The 25,861-nt window shown below is 38.1% G+C and overlaps 2 protein-coding genes across 3 annotated transcripts in view; both read left to right on the forward strand.

The window, feature by feature from the left end:
* The window catches only part of NTN4 (netrin 4), a 108,375-nt gene that overhangs the window by 38,240 nt on the left and 44,274 nt on the right, over positions 1-25,861 (forward strand). The gene's annotated exons all lie outside the window — the stretch shown is intronic.
* Positions 219-3,417, forward strand: LOC133101293 (small ribosomal subunit protein RACK1-like). Its single transcript, XM_061205958.1, has 2 exons — positions 219-238; positions 2,541-3,417. The coding sequence occupies exons 1-2, from the start codon at positions 219-221 to the stop codon at positions 3,415-3,417; spliced, it is 897 nt and encodes a 298-aa protein (XP_061061941.1).

Raw genomic sequence — 25,861 nt, forward strand, 5'->3', positions numbered from 1 at the left:
ACTTATGAAAAAAAATCATTTGGTAGTCTAAGTTCCCTTAGAGTGAGTCTGTGCTTACGTGGTTCTTCTTTCTTCCTCTGCTGATTCACTCCTCCGACTCCATGCCCATCCTATAAAGTGCCTATTAACTTGTTTTTTAATCTTCCATTTTAGAATTATAAATAGTCAAGTGTGATAACCAGATTCCTTGGAAAACATCCATGCCAGTTTTTAGTACCATGACTTCCAGATATAAAGTGTAAGGTGAGCAGTAGGAGAGGTTGGCATAATCATATTTGTGGCATTATCACATAGAAACCAGCTTTGACAGTAAATGGGTACCATTGTTAAGTAGATTTTAGAGTGGAAAAAATAAGAACTTCAATTTAATGCCCAGTATCTTCTGCTGGCCAGCCAGTAGAATGAACAATAATTTTCCTCTGTAAAGAGTAGCCTCTCACCCTAAGGCAGACTTAAATGCTCTTCCCTCTAGGCTCACACTTCTCACCGCGCTTTCCTCTGAACTTTTACTTGTTTGCATCTCCCAGGAGATCACGAACTTCCTGAGGACAGGGACTGTGTGATCTTCATATCCTCAGGACCGAGTGTATTACCTGAGCCAGAAGAAGGTGTTCAGTAGGTGTTTGGTTGAATGATAGCAACATAGGAATAGGGAGATGATGAAAATTACTGTCACTGTCCTCACCTCATCTTCTTCCAAAAAAGATACAAAGTGGCTCACACAGCAAGTACCTTGTTGGGATGCATCCAGAGCTATGAATGAGGATTAGGCAAGTAGGAGAGCACTCTAATTCTTTCACTTTATATTTTGCTCTGATACTTCTAATCAAACCAAACCAAAAATAAATAAACAAAACTTAAAAGGCCTCACAATATCCTTACTTCATTACCTGAAGAGTAGACTTACACATTTGTCTTCTTTCTCCCAGCCCTGATATAGATAGGGCCGTGAGGGACCATGAACCAGTTAGCCAGCAGGATAGTCTGTATTAGCTGGGCTGAGTTGCTGGGGTGCAGAATAGCATTGGGGTAACTGAAATGCCTAGGACAGTAGCCAGGAAGTTACAAAAATAGAAACAATGCTATTACTTCTAGAAGTGAAGCTGGGGCTTCCAAGTTGAAGGAAGTGCAATACTCATTCAACAAACATCTACTAGTTTCTACTCATTAATGGATTTTTGAACCAATATTGTTTCAAATAAAGGATGGAATAATTTGTTATACCTAAGTTAATTGGGTTCAGGTATTATTCAAATAGAAAATAACCTAGATATTCTAGATACATGTCAACCAACTAGACTGAAAACAAGAAAATTTGCATGAGGTAAGATGCTAATAAATTTCTGCCATTATATTTAAGTGCATTAGCGAAGGAGAGCCTGCAGGCTGCAATGTACTGAATGTTTGTGTCCCCACCCCCAAATTTGTATGTTGAGACCCTAATCCCAATGTGATGGTATATGGAGGTGGAGCCTTTGGGAAGTAATTAGGTCATGAGAGTGGAGCCCTCATGAATGGGATTAGTGCTCTTAAAAGAAGAGGCCAGACAGCTAGCTAACTCTGTTTCTGCCATGTGAGGACACAGTGAGAAGTCTGCACTCTACAACCTGGAAGAACGCTTTTACCAGTACCTGACCATGCTGACACCCTGATCTCAGACTTCTAGCCTCCAAAACTGTGAGCAATAAATTTCTGTTATTTATCATCCACCCAGTCTATGGTACTTTGTTCTAGCAGCCCAAACGGACCACGACACTGGCCTTTTGTTTCCTCAGCTATCTTTGTAATCCAAGCCTTATAGGATTATTTCAGGGTAGAGTCCTGAGCAAAAGGACAGATACAAGCTTAGAGGCCCCCGAAACATGGCCCAGAATAAGCCATATTTGATTTGTCTCATGACCTATGAGACAACCTGAATGGCTCTGGTCAACCAAACTAAATTACCAGAGTTCTCAAGAGCCTTATAAAGCATTCATGAGTATGCATTTAAAAGCAACAGTTTTGAGACTTCCCTGGTGGTCCAGTGGTTAAGACTCCACGCTTCCACTGCAGGGGGCATGGTTTCGATCCCTGGTCGGGGAAATAAGATCGTGCATGCCACATGGCCAAAAAAAAAAAAGCAGGGCTTCCCTGGTGGCGCAGTGGTTGAGAGTCTGCCTGCTAATGCAGGGGACACGGGTTCGAGCCCTGGTCTGGGAGGATCCCGCATGCTGCGGAGCAACTGGGCCCGTGAGCCACAACTGCTGAGCCTGCGTGTCTGGAGCCTGTGCTCCGCAACGGGAGAGGCCGCGATAGTGAGAGACCCGCACACCGCAATGAGGAGTGGCCCCCGCTTGCCGCAACTAGAGAAAGCCCTCACAGAAACGAAGACCCAACACAGCCAAGAATAAATAAATAAATAAATAAATAAATAAATTTAAAATATGGAACTCACCATCTTCTCAATTAAAAAAAAAAAAAAAGCAGTGGTTTCTTTTTTTTTTTTTTTTTAAGTAAATCCTCGAATGTAAACTTTCAAAGAGTTAGCAACACTTTCTTAGGCTGAAGAGAAAATTCTGGAAGTTTTTATTATATACTCTGGGTGTATGCAAATACACTGTTCAGGGTGAGAGCCACTGGGAGTGGGTATCTTGCATCTGCTTCTCACCCAATAGCAGCAATCCCATCATCATCTCCTGTGCCCGGGACAAGCTGGTCAAGGTATGGAACCTGGAATACTGCAAACTGAAGTCCAACCATATCAGCCCCCCGGGTCACCTGAACACTGTGACTGTCTCTCCAGATGGATCCTTCTGTGCTTCTGAAGGCAACGATGGCCAGGCCATGCTGTGGCACCTCAATAAAAGCAAGCACCTTTATATGCCAGATGGTGGGGACATCATCAATTCCCTGTGCTTCAGCCTCAACCACTGCTGGCTCTGTGCCACCATGGGCCCCAACACCCAGCTCTGGGACTTGGAGGGCAAGGTCATCGTAAATGAACTGAAGCAAGAAGTTATCAGTACCAGCAGCAAAGCAGAGCCACCCCAGTACACCTCTCTGACCTGGTCTGCTGATGGCAAAAGTCTTAAAATACAACTGTTCTCTACAATCTTCTGCCAGCCTACCAAGGCTTGGACAGTGGTGATGGTAACATGGATGTCTGGGCTGTGCACCACTTCATTCAAGAGGGCATTAATGTTTGTCTCTGCCGATCCTATGCCAAGAACATGGGCTTACATGGTGAGCATGTGGGAGCCTTCACTGTGGTCCTACAAAGATGCTGATGAAGCCAAAAGGGTGGAGTCACATTTGAGGATCTTGATCCATCCCATGTATTCTCAATGGAGCCCTGACTGCCTTAACCATTGTGACCAGCCTGGATTTGCAAAAACAACGGTTGCAAGAAGTGAAAGGCATGGCCGACTGTGTCATTAGATTCGGATTCAGCTTGTCTCCAGCCTCAAGAAAGAGGGCTTCTCCCACAGTGGGCAGCACATCGCTGACCAAATTGGCATGTTTTATTTCACAGGGCTAATGCCTGAACAGGTGGAGTGGCTGACCAAGGAATTCTCCATCTATATGACAAAGGTCAGCCACATCTCTGTGGCAGGGGACACAGACAACTGGGCTACCTTGCTCATGACATCCACCAGGTCACCAAGTGAGTTCCCTGATGAGAGGTAACAGAGACAACCTTCCTGTCTTCAGCCTCTGCAGTTGTGAGATTCACACGGAGGATGAGGGAGGGTGAATCATTTTTTTCAACCACAGTGCTTAACACTCAGCAATGTGTTTCTCAGAAAAGAACATGTAGTGAAATGGGGCAGAAACATCCGTGGCTGGTGTCTGGAACTTTGTGGCTCTAAACTAAATCTTCCCCATCCTTATATTTCCAGCTTTTCTGTAAGAATTTACATGTGCAAGGAAGTCAGAGCCCCCCCAAACCTGCCAATCACTCCATTATAATATTTCAGAAGCTTTAACTGAAGCGTCCTGCAGTGTCGGGGGTTCCTCTGTGGATCCAGCATGTGAAATAGCCCCTGTCCGAGGCTTCGTGAGAAGACCTAGCTCTGACATTAACGGTCAGCCTGTTTGTTCTCCAGTGGTTGAGGAGCCTTGTCAACAGACCATATTACAGATATCGTGTTCTGTGAAAACCAGCAAGTCTGCTGCCACTGCAACAAGAAAAAGAAAAGATGCCGTCTCCTGTCTTATATAAGTGAAAAGAAAGAAGGCTCTCCTTTTTAATACTTGCAGGCATTTTTTAAAAATTTATTTATTTATTTATTTATTTTTGGCCGTGTTGGGTCCTCGTTTCTGCGCGAGGGCTTTCTCTAGTTGCGGCAAGCGGGGGCCACTCTTCATCGCGGTGCGCGGGCCTCTCACTGTCGCGGCCTCTCTTGTTGCGGAGCACAGGCTCCAGATGCGCAGGCTCAGTAGTTGTGGCTCACGGGCCTAGTTGCTCCGCGGCATGTGGGATCTTCCCAGACCAGGGCTCGAACCCGTGTCCCCTGCATTGGCAGGCAGATTCTCAACCACTGCGCCACCAGGGAAGCCCCTTGCAGGCATTTTTAATGTTCCTCTCTTTTCCCTTATCACTGCTGTTCTTTTCCTTAGAAAGATCTAGAACTAGCCTAGATTTTCATCCTGTTCTACTACTTGATTGACCATCAACCCCATCCTATCAGGATTTACTTACTTGAAGAATGAAGAACATCATTTCCTGCTCATCCCATACCCTCACCTCTCTCAGCAGGAGTAGTGGAGAGTAGGTAACTGCACTTTATTTCAGCAACCTCTTCAGTGATTATCTCCTGTCGGGATGTTGCCTCTGGCCAGTCGGACCTCATACTTTCATTCAGCGTGGTTGTGCAGTCACTCATTTCATATCATGAGTAGGCCAATGCAGTGTTGTACCAGAAAAGAGAATTCCCTGAGCTTTGGTGTTCATCTTTGTGTGCTGCCAGCTAGGCTTAGGCTTTACCCTTTGGAAAGGTAACCTTCATCTGCTCTAATCATGTAGACTTATTGCAGCTTGGTTTCTCTGTTACACTAAAGTTACTGTAGACCCTGCCCCCCGCCACCCAAATAGATAACTATCAACCTAAAAAGAGGATCTGGATAACCAAGTAAAGGGGATTGTATAGTAAGTGTTTTTCCATTTCAAAAGGATGTTAGAATGAGAAGTCTCCATCCTAGAAGACCCTATGGGATGGAAACCTCATTTCCTTACTCATCTCAGGCTCCTTTGAAATTGGAAGCCATTTCTTCTTAAAATAATACTCATCTTGTCACATCCTACTCCCCAGCTTTCATACTGATTTCAACTTCTGCAGCAATGGTGGTAGCCCCCAGTGCTGTAACTATAGCATGTACCAAAACCAGACAAGACCAAGTCACACGTGGAGCTAGGGCCAGGTAAGGGGTGAGAAACAGGTAAGTGGCCAAGGCCATGATGGCTTGCAGGGATCTGGTTCCAGAAGAATTCTGCTGTCTCTACTCTCTTTAAAAAAAAAAAAAAAAAGCCATAAGCAATTGGACCAGCAGAGGCTTATGACTGGAAATGTGAATGGTTCTGGTTTCAGATTTTTCCCATCCCTAAGCTTAGGTGCATTTTATTTTCATGTATATTTTTTTTTGGATTATAAAGAGTTGGTATTAAATTTGGACATAGTTGCCTGTTTTGAATGTCATATTCTTATCCCTATGATTGCTTAGCTGAGCAAATTGCACATTAAAAGCATAGTCTTTTGCTTTATTAAGAGCATGGTCATAAGGTCAATTGTCCTCCCACATTTGTGTATCTGTGAACACCATTCATTACACATATACAGCTGTAAATAACCAGATTCATAAATTGTGCCTGCAGAACAGAAGGTAGCCTCTTAAGAGAGTATTCTTTTACTAGTCAGCTTGTCATAAGTATGTGTGTATAAATCTGACTTTCTTTAGCACAGTTTTTCTTTATATCAGTCATTCTCAAAGTGTGGTCTCTGCACCAGCAGCATCAGGATTACCTGAGAACTTGTTATAATTGCAAATAGGTATCCAGTCCTACTGAATCAGAAATTCTAAAAATGGGGCTCAGGAATCTGTGTTTAACAAGCCCTCAGGTGATTCCAGTGCTTGCTAAAGTTTGAGAGCTGCTGCTTTATAGACTATGCCAAATCCCCTGCAGCCAATGTTGTGAGGATGAGTAATTAGTTAATGAAATCTGGTTTTACGGGCTAGAATTTTTGATGGCTGATGATGGAGAACTAGGGAAGTTAATGGAAATGATACTTAGTCTGTTTCTTAAGCTATATAAGATTTTAGGGCCATTTTCCTTCTTTGGAAGAGGGGGGTAGGAAAAGGCATGAAGTGGGGTACCAGTTCGCAGCCTCATTTACCTTTAAACACTCCTCCTGTGTCTTTTAAAGTAGTACCACCTTTTCCATGTTTCCCCTTCTTCCCAATCCATTCCATTTAGCCTTCACCAGTTCAATTTTTCCTTATCTGTTCATGTCACTGGAAGGCAGAACAGCACAGTGTTTAAGACCCTAGCATTGGAGTCAAATAGATCTGGATTTGACTCACCACAGCATTTACTAAATTAATGTCTCACTGAACCTCAGTTCCCTAAGAAATTGAGAACAATGTCTACCTTATATAGTTATTGTGAGGCTTAAAAATATGATAGCCAGTGCCTGGCATATGGTAGCCTCTATCTACATTGCTGTTGTTATCTTGTATTATCTCAGCCTTTTCTACCACGTTTCTCACAGACACTTTCTCCCCAGTAGCGACAGGAATAAATCATAGTGTATGTGCTTTTTGACATGTTTACAAGGCTAGAGGTTTTGTGTCAAGGAAAACTGTACTTTGATTCCAGCCTGCTGGGATCCCAGAAATTATGTGAAGAGGAGATCTTAAGCTTTTTCTCCTTGCAGCCGGGGAGAACTGATGTAGTTCTCTTTTTCCCAGCAGCTGGTGATTTTACAGCTGTTGGATGATGGATGGTAATAAGAAGGAACATGGAACATTTCATTGTTTTACTAAAATATCATTCATTGGATAACAAGAGGCCATAGAATGCCGTGGAGAATTGTTTAAATGTCTTGAGTTACACTAAGGTTAAGGTGGATTTTTCTTTTGTAACCAGAAACGCATTATAAAAGAGTGTCAACATTTTGACTAATGTGTTCTAAATCTAAAAGAAAACATCGAAACCTATGGAACCATAATGTAGGGTTTGAGGAAAATATTACTTAGCTACCTAGCTGTGTAAGGCAAGTTTCAGAATCATTCATATAGTTTCATTACAAAAATTTTTCTAATCTGAATCTGAATACATTTATTCATGTATTTATATTTGCACATCTTATATGTCAGGTTTTATAAATTCAGGACAGATTTAAGACCATAGTTTTCTTTTTAAAAATTCTTTATTGTACTGTGAATAAGCCAAATGTATAATAATAATTAGAAAGCTCTTGGCTCTTCAAGGTATTAAGCAAAAGAGCAGAGGGTTTAAAAACAATCAATAAAGTTATTAAATGAGAATATTAAATCAGAACTTTAAAATATTTTCATATAGCAAACATGCATGTATATTTGGAAATGAACATCTATAAATTAGTGTCAGGTCTTCTCAGCAGAGAAAAAATAATTATCATGGATTATAAATACTGCTGATAATAGTTACAATTTATTAAATGCTTATGGTGTGCCAGGTCTTGTGCTGTCATGTTACAAATGTTATTGAATTTAATCTTCACAACAACTGCATGAAGTATCATCATCACTTTCTTTCATGGATGAGGAACTGAGGCCTGAGGCTTGGGAATGCTAACTGATTTCCCAAAAGTTAATAAAAAGTAGAGCTCAGGTTAAATTCACCACCCATTCTCTTTTTGTTGTTGTTGTTGTGTTGCTAAAAACTTAATCTGTACTTAATCTATACTTGATATTATGCCAAGAACAGAGTAAAAAAGAGGGGAGAAAGCACAGGAGGGCAAGTGAGGTAGGGGTGGGCTCAAGCAATTGATTATCATCATGGATCATGGAATCTAAACTGAGCAAAGGGAATTCCCTGGTGGTCCAGTGGTTAGCTTTCACTGCCGAGGGCATGGGTCTGTGCGGCCCAGCCAAAAAATAAATAAATAAATAAAAAATAAACTGAGCAAAGAGGGAACTGAGGACACGAGAGAGCAAACACTATTCCCACAACCAAAGTTTCCTTGTTTTATATTTTATAAAGCCCTTTCCCATGCATTATTTCACTTGATCCTTACTACAATCCTAGAAGATAAGCATTTTTGTTTCTATTCTGCAGATAAGGGGAACTGAGGTACAGAGAGATTAATTTACCTGCTTGTAGTCACAGTGATAGAGAGCAAGTTCTCACATTCAGAGTTCTTACTACCATACCCTACCTCCACCACCAATATGGTACCAAGAAAAAAACTCTCATTAAAAAGACTATTTTTATAGGAATAGGTAATCTATCCAAGTCATCTAATTTCTGTTGAACCAGAAATTATCATTGATTCTATCTTCTCTTCTATTCATTACTGAAATGGCCCAAAGGGAAGAAAGAAAGAGTAAAACCAATAAGTTTGGAAAATCTACAAAGAAAATAATTCAGAAGGGACTATCTTTTGGGGGATATGAATCATCTTTGATCAGTATCTTTGGTTTTATTAGGAAGAGGGATTTCTGGATCTACCATTCTTTACTTCCATCTCTAGCCATAAATCATTTTCACTGCTAATGAAAGGCAGCAGCAATCCCAAGCAGTTCACTTGTCACATTAGACCAGGAGGAATGGGTAATCCTATCACCAAGGGGCGTGCAATGTTGTATTCCTAATATTAACAAAATAGAAACTGTCAGCTTGATACAGTTAGTGTGAGACTATCTCAATTCATTTCAAGGTCTTAGAGTTCTTCTTTCAATAGTCCTATGTTAGTATAGTATAACTTTGCCAGTAGTCCCTTGGCAGTGAATAACTACATAGAAGGTGTACAGAGTGTTCTTTGTATTTCATTTACTACCTTGTGTTTCCTAGTAGCAGGGCAAGTCAGTAAAACATGTTCATGGCTGCAAATTGTTAGTGTTTTGACTATAAGACTGCAAATGAATCCAGCCTTATTTTCCCTCTAAACAGTAAGACACACTCTCTTTTAATGGCAAAAGTTGCCTGAGATTACTCTTTTTATTTGATGATTAGGAAACCAGAAGACTTTAAACCTAGAGGCGTTACAAAATAATTTTTGCACTCAGGAAAGGAATTCCCTGTGGGGTTCCTTTCAAGGGTTCCCCCAGAACATTTAAGTATTTGTTTATAGGCTTTTGACTACTTCACAGAAAGGTTGAAGGATAAAAATACCAGAAAGCTAAAATGTTAGTGTGAGAGCTGACACCTCTGAAAGTAAAATATAAGCCAATAGGAAAGTAAGGTTTATTCTCCAAATAGTATATTTGTACATTCAACTTTTCATGAACATGCTTTACAGAAAGTGAATCACGTGTATTTTTAGGTCAAAATTTGAGCACTGTGAGGATACAAAAATGAGTTTCTTTAACAGGTTTAAGCTGCTAGTTCTATAAATTGGGAAACAGCAACTTAAATTTGACATTTTTCCTACTGTAAAATACTCCTCAGATATTCAAGGCATATCTCACTTTGCAGATTTTCTTATGCATATTTCCTTTTCAGACCAGTAGCATTTGGGGGTCCATCCTGTGGATAGCTGGGAGCCTAGAGTCAGATCTCTGGATCTGGAAAGCCTAGTCTCCCTGTTTAATTGCTAAGATAATGGAGTGAGTGGAGGGTGAAGCTACATGGAAAGAGAAAAGCTGAGGTTACAGATATCTGACTTCTGGTTCACAACCCCAGGTCTCATATCTCTGTGGTATTTCATTTGTGTCTTGCCAATTTTGTAAGAGCTGGAAATGTACTTCAATTTGTCTTTAAACAATTACATTCAGTAGAAGATAAGTTGTAATTTAAGTCCTGTTCCCTCTTATGAGGGGAATATTAGTTACCAGACACATAAGGTTAAAATATACACACACACACACACACATACAGACAAGTATATAGATATATATAATAATTATTCCACAAGATGGAGAAACCTCACAGCCATTTCAAATAGTGAGGAAGACAAGGTCTCTTAATCTTGGCATTCAAAACCTTAATACTATAATTGGAGCTAGAGTCATCTTAGCAATGTAAATATTTAATGGAATAAAATAGTACATGTGTGGGGATACAGAAGTAGTATGGTATTTGTTAATTCTTAATGAGATTTTTTTAATCATATGGAATTCTGATACTTTTTTAACTCTCTCGAGCTCTTTAGATAGAAAAAGCAGAGAAAATTATGGTTTCAAAAACTACAATATATTGTATATGGAAATGGAAAAATGATTACTTTTTCCTACTATTAAATATGTTATATATACGAACAATTATGAAATTTGTAAAAGTAAACACTGATCAAGTGTCTTTGTCCTTCAATTTTTGCATCTCTAAGGGCACCAGTACCAGGCATGTAACTTAGCTGGCTCAGTCAGCTCTCAGAATTCCTGAAGGGCAATGGTTTCATTGTTTCCCAGATAAGCCCCTAGTACGCATTAAAATTAAAGGAAACATGGAATTGTAGTATTTCCATATGCTGAATAGAGGCTAAAGATCATAATTGTAGTATATTTATCTTCTAATTCTCATTTGTAATTTAATTCAATTCTCATAGGTAATAAAAAGGGAATTACACTTTGGCACCTAACTTCACTAACATGCAAAGCAAAGAATTACAGCCTATTTTATCAAACAAGTAGGTTATTAGTGGTCTTGACACAAAGCCCCAATCATCCCTCAGACCTCCAAGAGTCCGCTGTACTTACCACGATTAAAATATTTACTTCACTGTATTATTTGCTTACATATCCAGCTTTCCCTACCTGCTAAACTATCTGATTTTTTAATGGCAGATACTGGGATAGTCACAATGTCTAACATATAGTGGGTTCAAAAAATCCCCAGTCAATATATGAATGAATTAATCAATGGCATTGAAAAAATAAGAGATCCATTTCAGATAATAACGTTAAAAATATCAATAATAATGACTGTTCTTGATTGTGTCACACATCTACATACATTTTCTCTTTTAATCCTCAAATACATGGAGCCAGTACTATTATCCTTATTTTATAGGTAGGAAACTATGTCTTGTTATTAAGGAATTTACCCAAGATTATTGAGAGCAGGGATTGGAAACCCCATGTATCTAATTCCAAAATTTATTCTCTTTATGTCACATTTATCCCCATAATGCTAAGAAAAGAACCCAATTTAAAAATGGGCAAAGGTTTAAATAGGTATTTTTCCAAAGAAGACATGCAAATGTCCAATAAGCCCATGAAAAGATGCTTGACATTCTTAGGCATTAGGGAAATGCAAATCAAAACCACAATGAGATACTGCTTCACATCTACTAGAATGACTATAACCAAAAAGACAGATAATAACAAGTGTTAATGAGGATGTAGAGAAATTGGAACCCTCATACGTTGCTGGCAGGAATGTAAAATGGTGCTGATGCTGTCTGGTAGGTCCTCAAAAAGTTTAACATAGAGTTATTATATGATCCAGCTATTCTACTCCTCAGTATCTGCCCAAGTGAATTGAAAACATATGTCTACACAAAACCTTTTACATGAATGTTCATAGCAGCATTATTCATAGGAGCCAAAAAGTGGAAACAACCCAGTGTCCATCAACTGATGAATGAATAAACAAAATGCGGTATATCCATACAATGGAGTATTATCCAACCATAAAAAGGAATGCAGTACTGATACATGCTACAACGTAAATGAACCTTGAAAACAGTATGCTAAGTGAGAGAAGCCAGACACAAAAGGCCACATATTGTATTATTCCTTTTCTATGAAATGTCCAGAAAAAGCAAATCCATAAAGACAAAATAGGTTAGTGGTTGCCAGGAGCTGGAGCTCAGGGAGGAATGGGGAGTGACTGCTTAATGGGCACAAGTTTTCTTTTTGGGGTGATGGAAATTCTCTGGAATTAGATGATGGCAATGATTGCACAATTTTTTGGATATTCTAAAACCCACTGAATTGCATGCTTTAAAATTGTTAAAATGATGAATTTTATGCTATGTGAATATAATCTCAATAAGAAAAAATCAAAAGCTAAAAAACAAACCAACCAACCCATGGCTGGTTACAAAGGAACTTTACAAAATGAATATATTTCTTTTCAAGTCCCAGTCATTAAGCCGACTGTTTTAAAAAGCAGTAGCTTTGGATGGATGGGTATTGAAGAAAACCAATTCTTTCAGTAGCTGTGGTTGTTGTTTCTGGACATATTCAAATGATCACAGATGTGGTAATGACTGCTTTCTGATAGAGTTGCCAAACAAGCATAAGTTTTTAATATCAGTACTTCCACCTTAATCTTTCATATGAGCATACTCAATAATGAAGACTATGTTTTACAAGATTCACCTGGAAACAAGCAATTTTCCAATATGAAAAGAAGCACCTGAATGAATTAATTCAACAACAAAAGACTATGGAAGAAAACATGCCCTAGCAACTGGCTTCTTGTACTATAATCAGGGGCTCATTTATCTTAAGTCAACTTTTGTAACACCCTCTGCACTGTATAGAATACTGAGTGACAGTTAAACAGAACTGTCAAGAAAAAAGGAAAACAGTGGGAAATGTGGACTAGAATGAATTTTTAAAAAAAAAAGAAAGAAAGAAAAAACTTTGTATAAGAATGCAAAATAGTCGGTGACAAGGAATTTTCCTTTAAAATAACCAAAAGCTATGTGAATACATTGAGCAAGTGAATGTCAATGGGGTGAAAAGTACTTAATAATCCCCCACAGCATTTCTAATAGAATTTACCTGGTCCCCAACTAATTATAAAAACCCATCTAAATCCTCAAAGACATTGAACAAAACCCCACAAGACCTTCCTTCTTTCTTGCATCAAATGCTGCTTGACAGATAAGTTGCTTACAAAATGAGTTCTAGTTTTTCCCTTCACTTAGTTTCTCAGGTTCTTGTCTGATAGTTTTAACAGCATAGGAGAAGTTATATATTGTTAATTCTACTTTTGCTATTTCTTTCTAAAATTATTCAAATTAAATAGATACTAAAAAATTGAAATTGATATGATCTCTTTTTCCCTCCAGAGATTTTATCATAAGAAGTTATTTTAGGTGTTTGTGGGAAGGAAAAAAAAAAAGTCTTCCTGATGACATCACTGTTCTAAGATGGAAGCCTCTAATGTTTTAGGGCTCTCTCGGGAGTTCTGTTCCCTGTTTTGCCACTGATTTGTGTTGTGACCTTGGAAAAGTTTAAATATAAAAAGACAAGTGCAAAGTGAACTTATGAAAACAAGACTTAACTGAGATCAAACGAAGAGCAGAGATGGAGTGGGTCACATGGCTATGTATTATAGCAACTGTCCCAGTGACTCAACACAGTAACGCAGGTAGTAATCGGGCTTGAAAGAAATTTCAGATGCCTTAGCTGTATACTAAGATAGTTTCTTATATAGTATTCTAGGAAAGTCAAAGTCTGCCTATAAAAAAGAACTGCAGCAAGACTCTAATGATATTTGTCAATCTTCTCTTGTTCTATATCTTGAAGAAATTGTAGCTGTTACAGAGGAGAAAAGGAGCTAATTTGATATTATGAGGCAATTCCTTAGATACACTGAAATAAATGTCTTAAAATCAGAGTACCTTACTTTATTGCCATTGTACACATGCAAATCTGAAACCAAATTATGCATGTAACCTAACTATTCATTTGTAGGATTTATCCAAATAAATATACCTGTTGGACAGACATCATTTTTAAAAGCCCAGTAGTCAGAAATAATTCTTAAAACCCATTGGAAACAAAAAGCAAATAAGAAATAGTTCTATGTAAGGAAGTAATGATAGAAAAAAATCACTTAAATTGGTAATAGTATGATCTTATCTAAATGTAATCTTCATAAGCTTCCTGAGCATCACAATTTTTAGTTTAATGCTATTTTCACTTTTATGGCAGAAATATTTATTACAGTCCCCACAGGAAAGATAAAGTGCCTGAGGAAACTGAAAAAAAGAAGCTAGTAGAATTAATCTTGTAAAAATACGAGACATTCAAAACCCATTTAGCTATATAAAGCGTGTTGAAATTCCACTTTTAGAAGTATATCCTCAAGTAGTCTAGACAGAAGAACTTTAGGTAACATGTGGAGGATAAGAAATGGCAGTGTTAAAGGATACATTTTTTTTTTAACTTATTTATTTAAATTTATTTATTTATTTTTGGCTGTGTTGGGTCTTAATTGCTGCATGCAGGCTTTCTCTAGTTGCAGCGAGCAGGGGCTACTCTTCGTTGTGGTGCGCGGGCTTCTCATTGCGGTGGCTTCTCTTGCTGCGGAGCACAGGCTCTAGGCATGCGGGCTTCAGTAGTTGTGGCATGTGGGCTAAGTAGTTGTGGCCCATGGGCTCAGTAGTTGTGGCTCGCGGGCTATAGAGCACAGGCTCAGTAGTTGTGGCGCACGGGCTTAGTTGTTCTGCAGCATGTGGGATCTTCCCAGACCAGGACTTGAACCCGTGTCCCCTGCATTGGCAGGCGGATTCTTTTTTTTGTTTTGTTTTTAATAAATTTATTTATTTTATTTATTTATTTTTGGCTGCGTTGGGTCTTCGTTGCCATGTGGGCTTTCTCTAGTTGCAGCGAGCGGGGGCTACTCTTCATTGCGGTGTGTGGGCTTCTCATTGCGGCGGCTTCTCTTGTTGCAGAGCACCGGCTCTAGGAACGTTGGCTTCAGTAGTTGTGGCACGTGGGCTCAGTAGTTGTGGCACACGGGCTCAGTAGTTGTGGCTCACGGGCTCTAGAGCACAGGCTCAGTAGTTGTGGCACACGGGCTTAGTTGCTCCGTGGCATGTGGGATCTTCCCAGACCAGGGCTCGAACCCGTATCCCCTGCATTGGCAGGCGGATTCTTAACCACTGTGCCACCAGGGAAGTCCCAAGGATACATTTTTAAAGAGTAAAGCCATGACTGTCACACAGATATAAAATAAACATGTGTCAACAATTTTACTTAACTCAGTAATTAATGAGGGACCAGTAAGACCTTATAACTGCTTCAAAGGAAAATTCGAAGAACCACACATACACTGGCAAATGAAGAAATATACAGAGGTGCAAAATAGGTCAATATGAAGGGCAATGATCAATTGCATTGTCAGACACAACTGATTTGCATTTCTATGGACAAGAGTTATTTGAATTATTATTAATTTTCTACAACTTACAGAGTTGTAAAATGGTTCAGTGATAATAAAATGCAGAGATGGGCAGAAGACCTAAGTAGACATTCTCCAAAGAAGACATACAGGTGGCCAACAGGCATGTGAAAAGATGCTCAGCATCACTAATCATTAGAGAAATGCAAATCAAAACTACAAGGAAGTATCACCTCACACCAGTCAGAATGGCCATCATTAAAAAGTCTACAAATAATAAATGCTGAAGAGGGTGTGGAGAAAAGGGAACCCTCTTGCACTGTTGGTGGGAATGTAAATTGATACCGCCACTATGAGAACAGTATGGAGGTTCCTTAAAAAACTAAAAATAGAACTACCATACGACCCAGCGATCCCACTACTGGGCATATACCCTGAGAAAACCATAATTCAAAAAGAGTCATGTACCACAATGTTCATTGCAGCTCTATTTACAATAGCCAGGACATGGAAGCAACCTAAGTGTCCATCGACAGATGAATGGATGAAGAAGATGTGGCACATATATACAATGGAATATTACTTAGCCATAAAAAGAAACAAAATTGAGTTATTTGTAGTGAGGTGGATGGACCTAGAGTCTGTCATACAGAGTGCAGTAAGTCAGAAAGAGAAAAGCAAATACCGTATGCTAACACATATATATGGAATCTAAAAAAAAAAAAAAAAGGTTCTGAAGAACCTAGGGACAGGACAGGAATAAAGACGCAGACATAGAGAATGGACTTGAGGACACGGGGAGGGGGAAGGGTAAGCTGGGACAAAGTGAGAGAGTGGCATGGACATATATACACTACCAAATGTAAAACAGATAGCTAGTGGGAAGCAGCCGCATAGCACAGGAAGATCAGCTCCGTGCTTTGTGACCACCTAGAGGGGTGGGATAGGGAGGGTGGGAGGGAGGCACAAGCGGGAGGGGATACGGGGATATATGTATATGTATAGCTGATTCACTTTGTTATAAAGCAGAAACTAACACACCATTGTAAGGCAATTATACTCCAATAAAGATGTTAAAAAAACAAACAAACAAACAAAAAACTGAATCACTTTGCTGTACACCTGAAACTAACACAACATTGTAAATCAACTATGCTTCAGTTACCAAAAAAAAAAAAAAAAAGGCAGAGATAACCCACAAAAGTATGCTAGCCAGAACACTTAGTCTTTTTTTTTTTTTTTGGCGTGGGGTTGGGGGGGTGGGCAGCATTTCAAAGTTTATCTGAATTTTACCAAACAAAAAGAACATTATTTAATTAGGGAAATATGCAAAGAAAAGTATTCTGATAATGTTGATAATGTGGTTTCCCAAAACTTGCTACATTTGAAACTTTTAAGCCCATTGTTATAAATAAAAGTAGTCCCTATACCTGGACTCACAAAGAGAGAGAGATTTTCTTTATTCTAGGAAATCATCACTCTGAAGGGTAAGAGAGAATCCTACCTAAAATTTACTGAAGAACCCAAAATTTAAACTAAAGTGCTCACTTTAAAACCATTGTTGAGCTAATAGTATATTTTAAAACAATGGGAATATTTTAAAACCTTCTTTCATGTGGCTTTTAAATAAGGTTACGTTATTAACAATATTTTTTAACTCAAAAGTGTTTTGAAATTTATTTGGAAAGCCCAAAATGCTCTTCTCTGTCCTGGAGTAGTTTCTGCCTTCCTTTCTGCAGGGAAGTTGGTTTGGAAAGTTTGTTTTTGCTTTGTTTTGTTTTTGGTTTTGACCAATCATCTAATTTCACAGAAAGTGCCATGATGTATGTTGAAAGATAAACCACAAAACTTGATTTTAGTTCTTAGTTCTAGCTGTAATACTACAAAACAGAGGTCTGCTGAAACACATCTTTACGAAATCTTAAAATTAATGTCCACAATTTGGAGTACACAGATTTAGTAGCATTTGGAAATTTTGTGTGTGTGGATTCATGCTTCTGAATACTACTTCAACTCCTGATTTCATATGATAAATAGCACGCACAGTGGCACATAAAAACTGCCATTTAGATAAATAAATAAAAGCTTTGGGGCATACAAAGTTTTGTACGTGAAAAAATGGAAATAAGCCAGCAACCTGAATCTAAAAATTGACCTGAATCATTAGGCTATGCACAGTGTTCTCACTTACCATTCTTTATAAATTAAAACTAACTGTTTAAAAGCCATCACACTACATAATATTACTATCTATCCCTACCAAATCATATCTAATAGGGAGAGCCCATAACAAAAGGGAGGCTATTCACAAAGAGCAAATCTTTAATTAGAATTCATTTACATTCCTGTTATCTCCATTTGCAAATTTATTCAGGGGAGTTTCTGATAAGTTAAGAGTTGTCAACACTTGCAGTGGCCCAGAAATACCCCTAGGAGGCATCAGAATTTTCAGTGTACAGACAGATTTTACACTAAACCAATGAGAATCTAAAAGTATTCTCTACCAGTACATGCCCTGAACTTATTCATGCCAGGTATGGGAAATGGGGGCCAATCTTCCTATATTCACCCATCTTGAAAACTGCTAGGTTTCTCCCAGAGGAATAGGACAAATAATCCATTCAAGAACTTAATACCCTTGAAATGGCTCACTTTGAGTCCAAACCAGCCTTTGTCCCAAGGAGCTCTTCAAGGACAAACTGGTTTGAAACATACCAATATTATTTAAGTAATACACTGAAGAGATCTGGCCAAAGTAGATCCCTCAAAAATCCTACTCCCCAGGGTCTTTAGAATAGTATAGTTTAAGGGTTAAGTTGGTGGCTCTGGAGTCAGACTGCTAGAATTCAAATAGCTCCACCACTTACTGGCTTTGTGACCTTGGGCAAATTACTTAAACTCTTTGGGCTTCAGTTTCCTCATTTATGAAATGGAAGTAATAATTATACCTACCTTATTCTTGTGTAAATCCAATGAATTAATATTTATACAATGCCTAGAACAGTGCCTGGTACATAGTAAGTGCTAATCAATATTAACTACTACTACTATTGTTATTATTTATCATCATCATCATCATCTTCTTCTTCATCTTTATTGTTCCCATTTCCCTCCCTGACTAATCCATGTTCCCTGGGCCTACAGTAGTTCTCCCATAGCAACTATAGACGACCACCCTATGTAACATCATATTTACCAATATTCCTTGACCAGAAGCACTCTGGACAAAGCTGAATGTCTTTCAATCCTACTCTGCCCAAAATCCTGCTCTGTGACAAACAAAAGTATCCTATTCCCACTTCAAACGAATAATTAGCACCCTGCTTTCTTGGGACGTTTTTAAAGTGGAACTAAACTCAATAACTAAGGTTCTCAATGCTCCTTTGAATATACATTGGCTGAATAAAAAAAAAAAAAAAATTAACACATATTGATTGAAAACCTATTATATGCCAGGTACTGGGGATTCAAAGAAATTTAAGCCACAGTTTCTTCCCTGCAAGAGTTTACAATCTAGTGGAGAGAGGTATATAAACACGATTACCATACAGTGTACTTACATGCAGTTTTCCTATGAAATTTGTATTGGCTCCATGCATGTTTTTTGTTTTTGATTTTTTTTCCAGGTTTGTCAGCCAGAGCAAGGTTCTTGGCAAAATAGTGAAGTAGGCACAGTTTGTCTTTGGCTCCTTCCCTCTCCCCTTCAGACATTCCCTTTCCTTCCACCAGGAAACTACTTCCTCCTTTAAGCAACTCTGAGTACAGTTTTAGGATTGAAAACAGATGGTTATAATCCCTGCTGATATGTTTGTTGCTAATAATTTAAGGATTTACGCCTCCTGAGCTTAAGTACATTTTTGTAGGGAGCTCTTGAACCTAAAGCACCATTCAGAAGCTAAAGGAATGAGTCCCAATAGGAAGAATTTCAGGCAACAGGCTGACGGGGAAGCCTCTCGTGGCTGATTTTCATTCTTTACTCATAATTGTTTCTGCTCTATACCTCTTTATTTTTTTGCCCACGCTTTCTTACAAGACCCGTTTTCTCTAGTGTTAAAGTATAGACCAAGGAATAGATTGTAGAGCTTTTCAACTTCTTACATTCTAGCTATATATATTATTAGGCAAGGGTTTGGAATACTCGGGCTTCAGCCTATTTTATCCCATTCTGACAGTATGTTTCAAGCCCCCTTTTACCAAACTCAATTATTATGCTTCATATTCACCATAGAACTCCCACTTCTTCTGTGAAATTAAAACATGCAAACCTTTAATAGGGGTAGAGGAATATTTTATTTGTTAATGAAAAGACATGTTTTCCTCACAATGCTTTCTATTCAAAGGTTTATGCTGTAGCATTGTTGTGCCTGTTTTTCCCTGCTTAAGAGGAGCAGGTTCTAACAGGCTAGCCCATTATTAGAATTCATCTCTTTTCATGCATAAGAAGTTCATTCTTTTAGAAGTTAATCCTTTTCTCTAAAAGGGACATACTATCTCTTTAGAAATTAAATCAGTTTTTTGCCTTTACATTTTGTCTTAAGGTGCTACAAAGCATTGTTCCACTTTCTAAATCATTTGTCATAGCTAAATGGAGGTCCATGAATTGCCACAGCTGCCTGTAAGTGGGCATTTTTCTTAGGTTCATAGAATAGGCACTGTTTGTATCCTTTTTTCACAAACATTTTTTAAAGTTCCAATGATGGTATGAAAGAATATTCATTTCCCATTGGAATTCAAAGAATGAAAATTAAATCATGTATATGTAAACAATAATGATACAAGAGCTCAAGGAAATTAGTCAATTGATGAAATTCAGGAATTTCTGAATATTTAGCTGTAAAATCTTTTTTTCCACTAACTTTCATTATAAAGTTTAGTAGGACATGAACAATAGTTGGTCCTTTCTTTCTTGGAAAGCAGTTGGGAAGTAAATTTTATCAGACATTCACAAAGCAATTCAGTTAATTTGAGTCCTTCAAAGCTTTAACCAGATTGATTATTCACTTTGGTAATTCCATTATGGTGAATGTCTGGTGAGCATCACTAGATGATGAAATATACCTTTATTTGGAAGGCAGGTGCTAGAATGACAGTCTACAATTACTTTAGTCACAAGCAATGGGGAAAATGCAGTTCAGAAGGAGGAAAACAGTAGAAGAAAAATCAGAAAGAATACAATTTAGTTTAGGTATAGTCATTATTGACAAATGCAAATCAATCTTCAGAGACTATTAACATTTATTTTTCATTTGTGCCACATCAGGTAGTGCCTGCAAAAAAGAAGAGATATTCTCCTAGCTCTCCCTTGTTTGACTTTCACATCATTTAGAAACATGCTGCATTGGAGAGATGCCAACAGGACCCAGCCATATGACATTTAAGTCTTATCTGGTAGCTCAGAAAGGATTATGGGTAGTTGCCTACAACCAGGCAGTATTCACAATACAGAGTAGCAGGGCTTAGAATCATAGAACCTTAAGACTAGAAGGACCTTACAAGTCGTCAAAGCCAATCTTCCATCTAATGTTTAAATATTCTACAACATCTTGATAAGTGATTGTCCAACCCATATGCTTGACATGGCAAACAACCAGATTCTCACAACCTCCTGCCATGGCCAATTTCCTCAACTCTATGTTTGTTGACTACTAGAAGGCCTTCTGCCCCAAAGAGAACAATTAAAAAGCAGCTTTTTGGGCTTCCCTGATGGCACAGTGGTTAAGAATCTGCCTGCCAATGTAGGGGACACAGGTTCGAGCCCTGGTCCGGGAAGATCCCACATACTGCAGAACAACTAAGCCTGTGTGCCACAACTACTGAGCCAGCGCTCTAGAACCCGCGAGCCACAACTACTGAAGCCCGCGTGCCTAGAGCCCGTGCTCCGCAACAAGAGAAGCCACCGCAATGAGAAGTCTTCACACCTCAACAAAAAGTAGCCCCTGCTCGCCACAACTAGAGAAAGCTCGCACGCAGCAACGAAGACCCAACAGAGACAAAAATAAATTTTTAAAAATAATTTTTAAAAAAGCAGCTTTTCTAAGCAAGATGTGTATCTTCCAATGACGGATTTGAAAGAATCGTTTCCTCATTTTGCCCCCACCTAGATTCTTACTTATATAGCCTTACATATGAAGGAGTGGTATTTTCTCTTCTATGTCTATTTGCCTCTAATATATAATATTTGTCAAAGTGCACAGGTATTAATGAGCAAGCTGTTCCAGTAATTCCTTAAATTACTGGTTCAAAGTTTGTATGATTCCCTCCCTGTAAGACAAATATGCTAAAAATGACTTGCAAGTAGGTTAATATTAGTAACAAATAAATACTATTAGACATGAGGCTGAAAACTTGGCCTCTGTGCACTGGTGCTGAATCAAATCTTGGAGACAGAGTTTTGGGTGAAGTAGAAAAGAACAGCTTTATTGCTTTGCCAGGCAAAGAGGGACACAGTGGGCTCGTGCCTCTCAAAAGTGTGTGTCCCAACCTGGGAGGATTTGGTGAGGAGTTTTATAGCAATGGTTCAAGGGCGGAATTGTTGATAAGGGTCAGGGTGTGTGCAGAGCCTGCACTCCTTTAATCTGACCACAGGTGGTCTCCTAATGAGCTTCTCTGGTTCCTTTAATCTGGCCCAGGTAGTCTCTTGATAAGCTTCTCTGGAATGAAGAATGCTAACATCTTCCATTTGTTGGGAATTTTAGTTCTGTAAAGAGCTTAAAGGTATTGTTATGTGTGTCCCTTGAGGCAGAAGCAGGACCCTGCCCCAAGGCTGCACTACTGTTTCTTGGCTGCTCCTCCCTTATCTTTGCATACCCTCCATTCCTTGATTAGCAACTGTTTGGACCTGCCCTTTGGAACTCAGGAAAGGTCATGGAGGCTGAAGGCTATTCCCTGCAAACAATAAACGGGGGACACAGAAAGGCTTTCATGCCCAGGAGTCCCACAGGGTCTTGCTTGGTTTCAGATATAGGTAGGAAAACTTTTGACATCAACAGAGAAACATACTCTCAGTATAGCAGAGGAGTTTATGAAATTCATAGAATATCCAAAATGCCAAGGTATACCTCTTAGATAATTAGGAGTTGTAGATTTTTTTGTTGAAATAGATTTCTCATTTTCCAATTATAAAGCCAGACACCACTCTTCTTCAACTAAGCCTTAAATACATAATCCCATTTTCCTGCTCTTTATCTAGCTTATGTTTGTGTACCAAATAAGAGCTATGTTTAACTTGTTACTAAATTTTCCTTTTTCTGTTTTGTTTTTTTTTTCAATGAAGACCTAGTTTTACTTGCACATTTTTCACGAGCATCAAATAGTGGGTGATCTTTCAAGCTTGAACTGTAACAGTTGTATTGCTGAGGAAAGATTTCTTGTTTCAAATGGTCTAGGTAATGATTTACAGCTATTTTTGGTAATTCTCAAAATGACAGCTCCTTGAATTTTTCTGTGTGCAGAAATATTTGCTGGGCTTGCATCTTTCAGACCCTGGGAGGTTCATCCCAATCCTTGGCATGCAGGAATGAGGGAATGCTCTGAAATCCTTACTCCAGAGGGAACTGACCTGTCCACATTATCTTGTGATACATGTGAATGTTTGATGAGGTTTCCCTAAATGTCTGTGGCCTCCTGAGGCCTGGAATTTGTGGGCCAGGACTAACCTATGAGTTAGGTGAAATTACATATAGGCCTTGGGCATTCCAAGACCAAACCAGATAAACTGACTTATAATGATAGTTTAGTTCCTCTAAAGAAAAGTAGCAATAATTTGCAGCATCTATGTTTATATAGTATTCAATAAGTGGTTGTTTTAAAAGTAGGAAGGATACAAAAAAGCAATAAAATAAAAATTAACAACCTTTTAAAATTCTAAACATTATCAGAAAATACATTTGACTGCCATTGGCTGTTGGAAGGTATAAGCTGGGGTAAAAAATTTTGGAAAAGAAATAATAAAGGAGGGGGAAGAAACAACATAACAGACAAGATAGGAGATAAAAGGAAATCTTTTAAAAGAGAAGAAAATAAAGTATATTTAATATAACTTTCAATCACTTCCTTACTCAAAAATCTTCAATGGATCTTCAGTATTACAGGATAAATTCATCATTCTTAAGCTATTTAATGTATTCCGTGGTCTAGATAGAACCTACTTATTCAACACATGTCCTCTGGTTTACTTACTGACTATTCAGAATATTCCTTTGGGGTTATCTTCTTGTCTTTGCTCCCTAAGGAAAATCCTATGTACTCTTCAAGACACAACCTCAGGGACCGCACTTAGAGTTTTATACAGATAGCAATTATTGACCTTGGTCTCTATTATATTTACTTTGGACTTCTTAACATTGTTTCAAATGCCCTCCTCAGATAGTATTCCATATAATCTCCTTAACAGCAATGATGAATTAGGGATGGTTTATTCTAGGAATTTTGACTCTAATTCTATCAAATATTTGTATCCTGGGTGTTTTGTATGTAGTGGTTTGTTTTTTATTTTTTCACAGGTTATTATAGAATTTAGACAGTTACAAAACTGCTTTTTCTACTAATCTTCATTATGCTACTAACTTGTGCCAGCTACATAAGTATGCCTTCGCTTCACTAAATTCTTCAACTTTGGAAGATTTTTCTTATTCATTTTTTCAAAAGACTCCATTTTGTTTGAAATCAGGATCTAGTATAAGTAAACAAGAATCATCCATCTTTTACTGAGAGCCTTTAAAGAATCTTACCATGCAAATCTAGAATATGACACAAATGAACTTATCTGCGAAACAGAAACAGACTCACAGACATAGAGAACAGACTTGTGATTAGCAAGGGGGAGGGGGGTTGAAGAGGGAAGAAGTTGGAGTTTGGGGTTAGCAGATGCAAACTATTAGATATAGAATGGATAAACAAGGTCTTACTGTATAGCACAGTGAACTATATTCAATATCCTGTGATAAACCATAATGGAAAATATGAAAAAGAATATATATATATATGCACATAACTGAATCACTTTGCTGTACAGTAGAAATTAACACAACATTGTAAATCAACTATATTTCAATTAAAAAAGAATCTTACCATGCAGAAGTTATTTGATAGAATTTCTATTTTTTTCATTATGATAAAGAATGTTGAATTTAAAATATTTAATAAAAAGCAGTTGGACTGGAGCATTTCTACCAGAATATATGAAAAATTAGATATCCAGGAGCTAGGATGAAAAGACCTCATTCTTACAGAGCAGTAGAAATTGAATTCCTGCAGATCTCCAAATTTGAGTGCAAATTTGTCTTTAGCTCTTGCCTGGACATGTGAATAGTGATGTATAGTAAACTATTACAACTCCATGGGACTTTATGTATAAACAGCTCCTAGCAGGCATAGTCACAAAGAGAAGCCCAAGAAAATAGGTAACTATAACTCACCTTACACTTGGGCATTCCAAGAGCAAAACCAATAAGTTGAATCTATAATATTAGCTGGGTTTCTATAAAGAAAATCAACAAAAGTTTTTGCAACAGCATTGTACTCTGAGTCAATTCTACCATTTAAAAAATCTATATCCTGGCTAATCCCTAAGAATGAAAAGGACAGCTATAATTAGTTTTCATTAAGCACAAAAACCTTACTTTACAATACATAGAAATTAAATTTAGCAAGATGGCCACCAAAATTATTATTTATGAAATTTCCCAGATTATAACTCTTAGGCCTCATGTGATTCATTTACAAGTAGCCTGTGCTCCTCCAAGCCCTGAATAAATCCTGCACTTGAACTTTATGTGTGCATAAAGGTCTACAGCAGTCATGTAACACACTTGGATAATGCATATGCTATTTTCAGAGTGCCTCTACCAGTAGAACCAAAGACATATATACCAAGGGAATGAAAAGAGAAAGGGGATCCTAGATAAGATAACACAACTTACTCAAGTGTTAAATTACGTCCAGCAGTAGTACATCAATGTACTGGTTTTGGTTATTTCCACATTTGTTGAACTCTAAGATTCATTTTGTTTCTGGCCACTCTAAGTACATGTTGTTTTTCGTAGTTCCTTTATCATCACAGTCAGAATATTTTGGATGTATTAAAATAAACTTTGTTCACAGATTTTCTCTAGCCTCCTGGCACCACAGCTTGGTTAATTTTGTTTCCTCTTCCTGGAAAGTCTCTTCCCTTCTTCCTGTCAGAAATACTGCCCAACTTCAAGAACCATCTCAAAACCCAGTCCCTCTCATAAACAACTGCTAATCTATGGTGATTTCTGCATCTTTTGAATTCCAACATCATTTTGTTTCTTAGGTATTTATTTATTGTCTTGTTTATCTGTAATTTTTTTCTATGTAAATTTTTTTTCTCCAGCTACATTATACTTTGCTTAAAGACAGAAATCATGTTTTGTAATGCTTTGTGTACCAAACATTGCCTAACATAGCAACTCTCTCTTGTAGATATTCATTAAATAATTGTTGACTGGTTGATATAATTTATTACCTTTATGCTGATTTACCTCTTATACTGTTTCTCAAGAAAACAACAACAATACCTCATAGATCCAAATTTGGGAATCCCATTCTGAACTGCTTTACAAAACGTTCATTTGTACA

Source organism: Eubalaena glacialis, chromosome 11 (genome assembly GCF_028564815.1).
Source record: "Eubalaena glacialis isolate mEubGla1 chromosome 11, mEubGla1.1.hap2.+ XY, whole genome shotgun sequence".
Lineage (NCBI taxonomy): Eukaryota > Metazoa > Chordata > Mammalia > Artiodactyla > Balaenidae > Eubalaena > Eubalaena glacialis.

Excerpts from the sequence above, each read along its gene's own strand:
- LOC133101293 (XM_061205958.1), top strand. The coding sequence starts at position 219 with ATGACTTCCAGATATAAAGT. Across the intron at positions 239-2,540 it reads ATGACTTCCAGATATAAAGT|GCTGAAGAGAAAATTCTGGA; the intron begins GTAAGGTGAGCA and ends ACACTTTCTTAG.